This window comes from Coturnix japonica, chromosome 2, assembly GCF_001577835.2.
Source record: "Coturnix japonica isolate 7356 chromosome 2, Coturnix japonica 2.1, whole genome shotgun sequence".
NCBI lineage: Eukaryota > Metazoa > Chordata > Aves > Galliformes > Phasianidae > Coturnix > Coturnix japonica.
The window spans coordinates 54,346,760-54,359,562 of NC_029517.1; the positions used below are offsets into that span (position 1 = coordinate 54,346,760).

At 44.6% G+C, this 12,803-nt stretch overlaps 1 protein-coding gene across 2 annotated transcripts in view; it reads left to right on the forward strand.

Moving 5' to 3' along the window:
- Positions 1-1,960: 1,960 nt before the first annotated feature.
- Positions 1,961-12,803, forward strand: part of FBXL7 (F-box and leucine rich repeat protein 7) — a 149,125-nt gene continuing 138,282 nt past the window's right edge. Inside the window, exon 1 of one of the 2 annotated variants that reach the window (XM_015854444.2) lies at positions 1,961-2,285. In XM_015854444.2, coding sequence (XP_015709930.1) covers positions 2,249-2,285 — 37 coding nt within the window. In that variant the 5' untranslated portion in view covers positions 1,961-2,248. Of the gene's footprint in view, positions 2,286-6,753; positions 6,828-12,803 lie in introns of those variants that run through there. The other variant, XM_015854445.2, reaches the window with a different exon arrangement.

Below are 12,803 nucleotides of genomic sequence, written 5' to 3' on the forward strand. Positions count from 1 at the left end.
TCCCAGTTTCCCATGGTGAATCCCACAGTGAATTCTGCAATGAACCAAATGCTTGACACGAGTGGTCCAAACCGAAACTTGTACGTCCTCTTTGAACCAGCATTTCCCAGCTTTTCTGTTCATGTTGGTACATTTGGAGCTTCCCTTTCTCCCCTCCTCCTTTCCTCCCTCCCTTCCTTCCTTTTCCCCTTATTTCTTTCCTTCTGTCTTTCCTTTTGGTTTTGCTCGTGTCAGTATTCCTGGGCTTTGTGCCATAAGCTGGATGGAGTGGTAATTTGTTTGTCAAGTGTCTTTATTCTTTACAGTGCTCCTTTGACAGCTGAACTTCAAATATCCTTCTGTGCTGTTCTTAAAAATGCTTCTTGAGAAAGGGATTCATTTCAACTATGCAGCACCAGACTTTGAGTGTTTCTACTCACAACCTTTCTGTTCTGTCTGAATCCCTTAACTATGGCTATGAACTTGGGTCTGTGTGAGTTTGTGTCTCTAATCAGTCAAAGAAGCTTCTCTCTTATATACAAGAAAGGCTGCTGCAGTCAGTGTAGAACCTTCTGGGAGTTAGAAGAGGGACTCTGGCCTCTCTGGCCCTCTGACCCTGAGAGGAACACACCTTCAGGTAGTTGATTGCCATTAGATGTTCAGCATATGACATAACTGAGGAGGCCAGAGGTTGCCAAGGGAGCAGTTTGCAGTGGCTACTGCAATACTCCTATCACTGCATTTCAGGGTAAGATTCAGTGCAGCTGGGCTGCATATGGAGCATGGACTCATGCTGGTTGCAGCACAGCTGGAGACTAGCACTGTCCTGATGTTCCTCTCAGGGGAAGAAGTCATGGCCATCTTGACTGAGTCCATTTAGTTTTAGTGGTTAGTAATTAACTGCTGATTACAGAAAATCGTATCTTTAGGCTAAGTCACACCATCCTTCAGAAGAACCTCAGATGGCAGTTTAATGAACCTAGCTCCAGAAGTCATGACTTTCCTATCCCTCTGATTTGTGAGAACGGAGCAGGAGCTGTAGGCATCTTGAATCAGGACCTTTTCAATGGGAGAACCCGTAACAGCCTGTTATTTCACAGTGTTACAGTGTAATTAAAGTTGCCCCACGAGGATTAGAATTAGCAACACCAGTAGAGAAACAGTGACAGCAGACACTTGCTGAATGTTACTGTTAGAAGTCTGGAGCACAAGCCTTGCTAAAAGCAGCTGAGAGAACTTGGGTTGTTTAGTCTGGAGGAGACGAATCAGAGGAGCTTATCATGTTATCAGGCTCTATGACTACCTGAAAGGAGGTTGTAATGAGGTCAGCTTCTGCTCTGAGGTTATAGCAATAGGATGAGAAGGAATGGCCTCAAATTGCACCAGGGGAGATTTAGGCTGGATGTGAGGAAATACTGCTTCTAGGGAAGAGTGGTCAGGCAGTGGAATGGGCTGCCCAGGGAAGTGGTGAAGTCACCAGCCCTGGAGGTGTTCAAAGAATATTTAGCTGTAGAACTGAGGGATGTTTCTGCTTGTGTTTGGGGGTGGAGGGGATTGTTTTAAACTAAAAGAGGGGAGATTTAGATTAGATGTATTAGATGTTCGGGCAGTGAGGCTGCCAGTAAAAGCTGTATGTGCCCCATCCCTGGAGGCGCCCAAGTCCAGGTTGGATGGGACCCTGGGCAGCCTGACCCAGTGGTGGCAGCCCTGCCCACGGCACGGGGTTGGGGCTGGCTGGGCTTTGAGGTGCCTTCCATCCTATACCGTCCTACCATTCTATGATGGAGCCTCTGTACGATGGAGCCTCAGGGTCTACTCAGGACCCACCAAAAAGTTAAAGCGAGTATCTGAGGGGCCCAGACACATCCCGCACACTGCACTGGGGCACCACACGCCTCTCCCGTCGCCGGCCACCCTCAAACCGGGCGCTGCGTCTTTAAAGGCCGGGGCCGGGGCTGGGCTCTTTTCCTCCTCCCTTCCCCCCCAAGGCCCGGCGGTGCGGGGCGCCGGGAGGAGGCGCCTGCCGCTAACAAAAGTCGGCGATCGGCGGCTGTAGCCGGTCTCTCTGCCCGGCAACAAGTGGCTGGAGGGGGCTGCCCGAGCTGTGAGGTGGGAGGGAAGGAAGGAGGGAGAAAGAAGAAGAAGAGAAGCCAAGACCAAGCCCGCGCGCTGTGCGGCGGGTCCCGTGGATTACAACTGGGGCAGGGAAGGCGCCTTCGCCTCGAGATGGTGGGCGGCGGGGAGCGGCGGTGAGCATGAAGGCGGCAGGATGGGCGCCAGCAACGGCAAGCAGTACGGCAGCGAGGGTGAGCAAAGAGAAGGGGGGGGTTATGGCTTGGGGACAGCCAGAGCTCGGGGGGGGGGGAGGACTCCGCCGCATCGCCCGTCTCCTGCCCCCCCCCCCCCCCCCCCCCCCCCACCTCCCGCGGCGCAAGTCGTGATAGTGCGGGAGTTGTTGCTATCGAGTTGCGATCGTGAGTCTTTGTGAGGCTTCCCGACTCGGGGTTCCTATATCGTGCGCTGTGCTGTATGACTGCTTCCTGTCTGAACAGAAAAAAGGAGAGAAGAAAAATCCACTCCGGGAAGCGGGTGGGGGAGAGTTAATGTTCTCCAGCTGTTATCCGTAGGTCCCGCTCCTGCCATTTCGCTCCGGCAGAACTTGAGCGCCTTGGGTTGTCCGTCCCTGGGAATTGGGATCAGAGCCTCTTCCAGTGCCTCCCAATGGGGAAATCCTGCCCTGTCCCCGGGATGGGAAGGGTTGGCGTTTTTTGGCTCCCTGTCCCTTACACATGCTATTGTCGAGGGGTTTGGGCGTGATATTGGGAGTAGGGCTGCGTCCGTGGGCCCGCAGGAATGTATTGGGAAAGGGAGCTGGCTCGGTGTGAAGAGGAGGGAGGCTGTGATGACTACCAGGAGCTGTGGGATCAGCTGCTGGGATGGCAGCTGCTTGCGGCACTGACCATTGCCTCGGTTGGAAATAAGAGTGCTGGAACTACAGCAACAAAGAACAAAACTTTGGTCTTTCAGTTCAAGTCACTTGTGCCATGCATTGCTGGTGTGCTCTAGGTCTGGCTTTCCTGGGAGCTTCTGCACAGCATCAAGTACTGTGAAATGTGATGAGGCTCTTGATCTCCGCTTTATCTCTGGGTGATGGAGAGGAAAATAGATCTAGATTTGATGAAAGGAAGCCTTCGTGATTAGGTACTCTATTCCCATCTGGGGCTTCTGGTGCCATTGGCAACCAGACTACATAATTGCTGTAGAAAGCTGCTTTTAACACCATGCGATCGTGTGCCCAGTGGGGTGGAGTCACCATCCCTCTCTGAAGAAGTGTGTCCTGTTATGCTGTGCCCTGAGAGCAACCTGTGCCTCTAGGGTGAAGTCAATGGAGAGGAACTTGTAAAGTGTGTAACTTTCAGCTTTGTGTGCTTTGTAGGCTAACATCATACTGCAGCATGTGCAGTGCTAGGGACAGAGGGAGGCATCTCACTTTAGCTTAACTTTGGTGCTGTCATCTCATTCACTGCTTGCCAATATCTGAACTGGGATGGCAGATCTGAGTAGATCCCTTTTCCCCAGACTTCATTCTGAAACAGGATAACACCTGGTCTGAACTCATCTTAAATGTCAGTAGAGTTACTACTTGGAAAAGTGGACTAGGTATGACCACAGCTCCCATTTTCAAAGAAGAATATAGCGTACCAAGTTGTGTTTATAGGAGTTTACCCGGCTTTACAAGTAAATCACTGACTGTAGTTTCTGTAGCTGTTCATTGCTTGGTCTTTCGGAATGCTTCCTTATGGGGATTGGCTTACGAGAGCTTGTTTCTCTAGAAAAAAGCAGAGCTTGAGATTTCAGGCTTATCGTAGTGTGCGGTAGATCCTGAGTGATGTGTTAAAGCTCAGAGCTGGTCTTTCTGAACCTGTTCCAGAGGTCAGGTCTGAGCAGCATGACGGAAGCTTGCAGGTTACTGGAGCAAGAAATCCATTTGAGCATGGAGCAGTTCTTCTGAGGCTTATGCTGATGTGGTGGAAACGTGGGGTTAGTTGCTTTCCCAAGAGTGCTTATTGTTGTCTTTTGCTTTCTTGCCCTAGGGATAAATCCTTCACCTTTCTGTCACTGATTTAATTCTTTGCTTGATTTGCAAGGGGAGGCGTTCCTAGCTAATGTCTGAGAATGGAAGGAGTAGCCGGTTGCTGCTGAAGCATTAAAAGTCAGGTTTTTTTGTTCAAGGATCTCTGTTTAAAATACATTTCTGAGGAGAGCTGCAGCTGAATAAATAAGGCACGATTCCTGGCCTGGCGATGAGGAGGCTGGAGGGAAGTGTATCCCCCTGTATGTATTGCAGGGTGATCAGACACCTAGCCCTGCTGTGTGCAGCCAGTGGTGAGGGAGGGGGAGATGGAACAGCAGCTAGGGCAAGGAGATGGATGTCCTGAGTCAGCAGCTTTGCTGACAAGCTGACTTGTTTTTCTTCTTGGATCTGCACATGTAACTTCAGAAGGCTTAAGTGGAAACTCTTTGGGAATAACTTTAACCCAGTTCTGGGTTTGAAAATCCTTCTCCAAACTTTTTGGAGTGCTTGCTGTTCTCATACCACTCAGAGGGGTAATTCCCATGCAGATCCATGTGTTGCGCTGATGTGAATGTGGGAGTGGAAGCCTCAATGCATCACTGAGGTGGCAGCCACAAATCACGGGCAGCACAGTTTGTGGAGGTGGCTTCTGGTACTTGTGTAGCAATGGACTGGTGTGCACAGCTGCAGCTTTCCTGGAACTGCATTGTTAGCCAGTGTAAAGCACTGTGGTGAAAGGGGACCATCTATGTTTACATCAGAGTAGGTTGTTCTCTTTGATCTTTTCCTTCAGGAGAGGGAAAATGTTCCCGGTCAACTTTACAGACCCAGTATTTCATACTTGTATTCTCTTTGGTGGAGCTGCTGCTGAACACTGCTTGTGAACTGTGCTGCCTTTGCTGGCAAGCCAGATCTCTATTTATGTGGTGCTGGTGAGGGGTCAGACTCATGAGACACTGTGTGAAGAAATCTTCTTATCCAAAAATCCCATTGCTTAGGACCTATAGGCCTGTTAGAATTTACTTCCCCATAACTTGTTTGTAGATTAACTTCACAAGCAATGCTTATGTCCAGTCTAAGCAGTCATTTACCAAGAGAGTGGTGAGGTGCTGGAACAGGCTGCCTGGGGAGGTTATAGATGCCCCATCCCTGGAGGTGTTTAAGGCCAGGTTGGATGGGACATTGGGCAGCCTTGTCTACTATTAAATGTGGAGGTTGGTGGTCCTGCCTGTGGCTGGGAGTTTGGAGATTCATCATCCTTAAGGTCCCTTCCAACATGGGCATTCTGTGATTCTGTGAATGGCAGCAGTACAGCAAGGTGGTCTTGCACTAGATAAACTTTATAAGTGACGAGTAAGGTTTTTATTTAAAGAGTTAATTCATTGCAGTTTGTCAACTTACATCAATGATTTATATTGGTTTGTAGTACCTCAAGTGCATCACAGAATGTTTTAATGAAGGTAAGAGAATGGAAAAGATGCTAAAACTGTTTTATAGAGTTATTTAACAATGAAATCATGACTCTTCTGCTGAGGTGTCCTCTCTGTACACTGTATTATCAGTAGGCAGGGAAATCTTTGAGCCCAGTGCTTGTTTTACCACCCTGTGTGAAGCCTGTAGAATGAAGAGCTTCATCAGGTTAGGCGTGAGTCTCCCCCAGGCTGTGCAGTTTATTCCCACTTAGTTTTCATGTCTGGGTTGAGTTTGTGTTAATTTTTGTGTAAATTTCCAGAACTTCTGCTCTGACAGTGGCAGACAGTTGCTAACCAAAAGTGGCCGTTGTAAATGCTGGCAAGGGTAGGCTTTTCTTATGCAACTTACAACTGAGCAATGCAAAAGGATTGTGTTTGTGTGTTTACAAAGTTTGTCTCCAAATAGTAAATTGTCTCTAAGTTACGCGCTCCTTCTTGTTCAGCTCACATGGCTGGGAGAGAGGGGAAGGGGTAGAGAGAGGGAAGGGTCAGGGTCTGAGTCTGGGTGCTGCTTCCAGGTTCCTACTTGTGAAAAGCATCTGTGCCTGTATACTTTCAAGTCGAAGTTGTTGCTCCAAAAATCTCCTCAGAGTGCTTAGTTTTCTGGCATTTTCCATCCTTTGGCTACTTCTGGATTCCTCACTTCTGCTAACAATTCCTAACTAGGAGTTGGTTTGCTTCTTTGTGGGTCTTGTTTGTGTTAGGAAAGTGACTGGCAGAAGGCAGTGGGTGACATCTGAAGGCTGAAGTACACAAGTGGTTTAGTGCTGCTGTTTGTTTTGTAGTCAGCCATGTCAGTATTCTTTAATAAATCAGGACAACTTTAATTCAGGAGTAAAAGCCCTTCAGAAATACAAAAACGAGTGGTGTATTGTCAGTAGAAGTTTGGCTTTCTTAGTACAGAGATGAAACATGCAACCTTTTGTGGAAATACAGATGTACAGCATGACTGAATGGATATGCTCTTTGTTGCTCAGCATTTACTTTGAGTCCTGTAGTATTGCTGTAGCTGACCTCAGGGAGAAGTATAGCCAATTCTGGTTATGTTCCTCTGTATGGGAAACTGGTAATCACAGCCTGAAACTCTGATTAAGCTGAGGCAAGAGTCAGGTCAGCTGTGGGAGCACAGGTGAGGGTAATTCAGCTGTGCATCTGGAAGGGGTGGAGCCTGACTCCACCTCTCCTAGACCTCATTTAAGGGCTGACCACCACTAAGGCAGCATCTCTTGGAGATTGCTCCTTTGTGGAGACTGGATAGTCAGCCTCAGTATTTTCCAGCCAGACTGAAGGCATCCATATTGGTGAGTTTTTCCTATATATAACCTTTTGGATATCTATCACCATCCTTCTTGTATTATTACCATCTTTTGTATTATTCCACCTTATACCCTCACATCAGCTGTGTCCGTGGCTTTGCGTTAGGAGTTTATCAGAAGTAAAACCCTTCCCTTGGTCAGTACACAGACATCAGTAATTACTTGAGAAGAATGGCCATGGTCTCTGACAACTTCTCTGTAAGTAGCCCTTGAGGCAGACGCCATAAAGGCAAACATGCAAGGGTGCAATGAAGGCAACTTTTTTAGTTATCTACAGCATGTGCTATGAGTTGATAGTACCTCTGCTGTTCTTGAGCTTCTCCACAGAAGTCTCTGAAAGTCTTCCTTAATATGATGTCTATACTAAAAGACACGCAGGTAGACTTGCAGTCACAGAGACTGAATTGTAGGGAAGCCTGGAATATGCACTGTTTCAAATGCTGCCTTGGAGGAAGGTTTGAGTCAGTTGGATTTGGCTGGGTACTGAAGACAAAGGCTTCAGCTTGGTGCTGGCAGCCAGACTCAACAACAGCCATTTCTTAGTGAAATAGATCTCATCATGCTGCATACTTCATAACTTCTGCCTTAAATAAGTAAATGGGGGGATGGGAGGGAACTTTTTCTATATGCATTACTTCTACTCCACCAAACTGATATCTGTTCTAAGAGCATGTTTCCATACAACTTGGGGCTTAACACATTGGTTTCTGTTTGAACTGGGTAATTATTGCAGTGATCAGCATGACACTGGGAATCTTTTTCCTTCCTGTGCTCAACAGGACTTTGCTGAAAATGCAACCCCAGCTTTTATATATCCGGCTCTCTTCTGAACAGAGGAATCTATAGTGGTGTATAAGCTTTTACTCTGATTTTAGTGGATCTTTGCTAAATGTCGAGGGCTTGTTTTAACCCATCTATGTGCAGAACTGATAGATGAAAATGCTTAATGTAGCATTTGGAAACTAGTGGGGTAGTGACCCTTGAACTCCAGGAGTCATGTGGTTAGACTTGTTGCTGTCATATTCCTGCTCTAGTAGTGCTCATGTTAGTGAAGTACTTAACCTGGAGCTTTGTGTTGCAAAGCATTAGGGGCATGCTGGGGTAGTAAATCCTTCTGAAGAACCTTTGTGAAGTCAAGGGAGAAGCAGGAAGCGCTCTCTCATGCTTGTGTTTTGAATCAGGAAATTCCTGTCTACAATACATAAATTTGTCATATCAACATGTTAAATCACACGACTCTTTCTTTCTCAGAGATTTGTGTACAAATGCATATAACAGCAGGAGGAATAGTATACTGAACTATTCTGAAACACTGCACTAACTTGGAGGAAGGATTTTTAATAATCTTTCTCTATGAATCTATTGTAAAACTTATTTTTCTTAATTTCCTTTGTTTCTCTAAGCACACTAATGAAATTTGCAGGTAATGCTATGGAAGTAGTGGTTAAAAAGCTCAGATGTCTTGCTTTAAGAAACAAGAAATGGTAGGAGTAGCTGGAAATGTTGGAATAATATCAGTGGCAGTTCATTGGGAAGAGAACAAGAGTCAAACTGGCCGGTACGACAGTGAAAGGACAGTTTGGATAAGGTCCAGTTATTGCATCACAAGGATAATCTTGTATGACTGCTTGTACTATGAAGAAGCAGACCATCTACTTAAAGCTCTGTTACTACTGTGTTATCAGAGAGCACACGTTCCTTTAGGGATGTGTGAGTGAATGGAATAGAAGGGTTTAATCTTCTATTTTTTTATTTTTTTCCTTAAATTATGTTTGTTTGTTTTTTTTTAAAAAAAAAAGTAAAAAAAAAAAACAACAACCAACCAAAGAAAAAAAAACAAAAAAACAAAAACACATTAATTGGATTAAATATTTCAATTAAATCCCATCCTTCCAGGGCAGCAAAGCTGTTATTGGAGTTGATGAACAGCATGTCTATTTGAGGGCTACTTACAGTGCTCATGAGCTCTTATGAAATATGTTGTTTTCTCATTGCACAGTGATGGTAGTACTTGGTCTAAGAAGACACTACTGGAGCACAAGACAAAAGACAGTGGTTACTCACTAACAGAGCTGCACATTACTGCGTTTCTGCAGTACCTAGTAAAACACAACTCTATTCTCCATTTTCCATTTGCCTTCTCTCCAACAGTTTATAAGAAATTTTCTCGTGACATCAGTGTAACTTTTTATTTGACTAAGATGATGGAAACAATAAGCTATTGCTGAAATATGTGGTGAAAATTGTTGATGTTATACTACTACGACTCATGCTTTTAGAATTTTTGGAACCTTTGGATTTATTGGGAGGTATAAATAAAAGCCTCGGAGTAGTGGGATTTCAATTCCAGTTAGCAATGCTAGCATTAAGTTGAAACTAACAATATGCTTTTGTATGTCAAGAAGATCTAGTAGTTGACCTCCCTCCTTGAGTTCATGTTTGATTGTACTCTTTTGTAGCCAACAAGCTTGAGGGCCCTCATCTGTTTTTTAGCAGGGCTTGAGAACATAGGTGCTCTTGCTGCAGAGTGTTTTGTTGAGGACTTGCTTTCTTATTCTGGAACGTTGGACTGCCAGTGAAGATCAGCACAGGCAGTAACATTACACTGAGATTTTCCAATCAACTCCTGGCTGTATCTTGATATATGCTTTAGAGCCTGAAGTACACAGACAACATCTCCAAAGATGTTATCTTTGTGAACTTTCTCCCTTGCTGAGAGGTCCAGGCTCTCTCTGCTTCTCCTCATATGTTGGATGTGCCAATCTCTTCATCTTTTTGGCCTCTTGCTGGGCTTTCCCTAGTATGTCTGTATCTCTCCTGCGCTGAGTTCCTGACCTGGACCAAATTCTCTGGGTGTGGTCTCATTGGTACTGTGCAGACGAGTAGGATCACCTCTCTCATCCTGCTGATAGTGCATTTTTCCATTCTGAAGACAGAGGTGATTTCTTTTTCTTCCATCCAGTCCTCAAGACCCACTCCCGATTGCCATGACCTTTCCAAGATATGAAGCACCTTGCCATGGCACTGCCTGGTTTCATCAGTGCTGAGAGGTGCATCTGTTCAGGTCTCCTGGATTTACTTCTGATCCAGTTCAAGTGTTCCCCAGCTCCATCCTGTCCTGCTGGCTGCTTGCATGTACGGAAGGTACTTCTGGATTTTCATAAGCAGAGTTCAACTGCAGTAAGTTCTGGCAAGTGCTAAGGCTGTTTTTAAGTAGCTGATTTAAGTAGTTGATTATTTCTAAAAGTGCTCTGTAAACTTTTGTCTCCAGCTGGTTTAGAGATTATCAGCTTTTTTTTTTTTTTTTTTTTATCCTTACAGCAGTAAGGTAAAGTCTTCCTTTCCACTGCTGAAAGAAACTCACTCTCCATATTGACAGTGCTTTCCTGCCCAAGGAGGTTGTGGATTCTTCTTGTCTGGAGATATTCAAGGCCTACCTGTGCAGCCTGCTGTAGGGGGCCTGCTTTGCAGGGGGGTTGGACTCAATGATCTCTGGAGGTCCCTTCCAGCCCTGACAATTCTGAGTCTGTGATCTTCCCAAGACTTCTGCTGGTCAAATCTGATTCTGTTGGTTTTCATTGCATCTGGCATCAAGAATGGCCTTTGCTTTTAGGAAAAGCTTCCTACTGAATTTTGCTGATTCCAGAAGGGAGAGCTATCCCAGGTATATTTTCTTGCTATTTAGAAAATGAAGATTGTTGCTTTAATTAATAAGTTATTTTAGGATTAGTTATGGTAGGAAATAATTTCCATAGTTATTAAGTTGATGTAGCCATGACTTCATCAGTTTCTGGTAGAAATGAGTGATTTTTAGTAGAGATTTCTTTCTTTCTACATTTTGTAGAATTGAATAGTAATAATAGTAAGTCTTAACTATAATTATACCCACTGTCTGAATTAAAAGGTTCAGACATAAAAAAATGTTACCCTTTAGGGTTTTTTTTTTTCCTAACTGTTTTTCTTTACATTTGTATGTATAGAGTATACAGCATAGTCTGATAGGAAGTTTTTGTTGGCATTCTGGGTAGAATATTTTGCTCATGGCTTTGTTTCTTTTGGGAAAGCATTGCTTTTATTTCTTTGTGAGTGTACCTTTTGTCGCACTATTTAGTTGTCTTTACGGGGGAACATGAATACTTGTTGTGAGTATTTTGTCTCTTGCCAGGAACTGCTGGAACAAAGGTGAATGTGAAACTTCCTCTCCCTCAAACAATTACTAATCTTTCCCACTTTGGTTTCAAGTGGCTGCATGCAAAAGTTTTTCTCATAACTGAGAAATTATCCAACTGTGAATGGGCTCACAGCTTATCAAGAAGTAAGGCAGGAACTGGGAGTAAGCGGAAGGGTTAGTTTCTGCTCAGTTGTCCAGGAATTTATTGATTTGAAGCATTGTGTTTTAATTAAGGGCTTTGGCGGTGATGTCATTTGCTTCTCACCATGGGATGTCAAACTGTATTTCTGTCTCCAGCAACTGAACTAAAATGACTGTCCAGCACTGAATGTGTTTCTCTAGTTCTGGGTCAGAAAGCATGATGGAATTAAAGCACACTGTTGCCTACCTGTTCTGAGCTGGGGAGGAAGTGTTGGAAGAGCAAGTTGGACAGAAGAAGCGAGCATCGCAGACTTGCTCCTTTCTGGGTTTCCTGCTTTCATTTTGCCAGGCTTCATTTTCTATAGAAAATTCATGCCTTTCTGTGGATAACATCTCTGGTTTTCCCTCCCAATCGCCCTGTCCTTCACTGAAGTGTAGGGTTTCTTAATTAAGCCCCTACATGAGCAGCAACATTCCTGGAAAGTGAAGTTCAGCTTCCATGGGATTAGCTTCTAAACCAGAACAAGCCTGGTCAGACATAGGAGCCTTTAAAGCAGGAGTGCTGGCACTTAGTGACTGTGTGGTTTGTCTGTTTGTGCCTTTCAAGCACTGATTAATCCTATCCATGTTTTCCCCAGTTTTCTTCCTAAATCAGATACTAGCACTTGGCTGAAAAGAGTGTGGTAGGTAGGACACAGAGCCTGGTCTCTTTGTGAATCATACTATTAATTGGGGTGTTTCTGAGGATTGCCATCCATGGTTTTGAGTGACTGTGGGAGGAAATGTAAGACAAATTGTGAAGGATTCTGAAAATTTAGGAGGCATTTTGGAGCCAAGGCCAGGTTTTTAACTGCACGCTTGAAGTGAAGAAAAATCCTTATGCATTCTTGCTTTAACCCTGTAATTGCTGGCTTATGGCTAGCAAGTGGAGTATAGACAAAATCGCTTAGAACAGGTAGAACTCGTTCTTCTAAGTCTCCCTTTAACATTAGCTGAAGAAATCCTCTATTTTCCAAGGTCTGGAAGTGATGGTACTTCTCCTCTGAAGAACACCTAAGTCTGCTGGCTCATTCCCCAGAACAACCATTTTAGAAGAGATGGGTGAAGTTCGTCCATCTCACATGCTGGATTATTTCAGTAAGGTAGTGTTTTACACTGGATTTCAGAAGCAATTTCAAAGAATTATTGGGGTTATTACTGATTTCTAATCTGCTTTATGTGTACTCTCCAGAAACTGTGAGGTAATGAGGGAATTGATTCTCTGTGGTGCCTTCATACTCAGCATGTTCGAACTCTCACTGAAGCCTTCTGCAGTTCATTTTTAACTCTCTAGAGTGAGCTCTGCTTTCCTACAGAATGAAGAGGCTTATTAATAATTCTTGTAGGTGCTATATGTCACCTGGTTGGGTTTTGACCTCTGAGTTTCTGTAGAGTCTAACAGGAAGTAATTCTGCTAAAAGCAAAAAGAGCTGGCATCTCTTTACCACCCTCATTGTTTTGAATGCGTGTGGTCAGTAAATATTGTTGATGCTTCAGTAGGGTTGTAGGAGAATTGGGGACTAATCTTTAGTTGCCAATGGCTGGATGTCAGAACTAAAAGTAACAGAACTGTTCTACTTTCTCTCTTTGCAAACAGTAGATATTCTTCA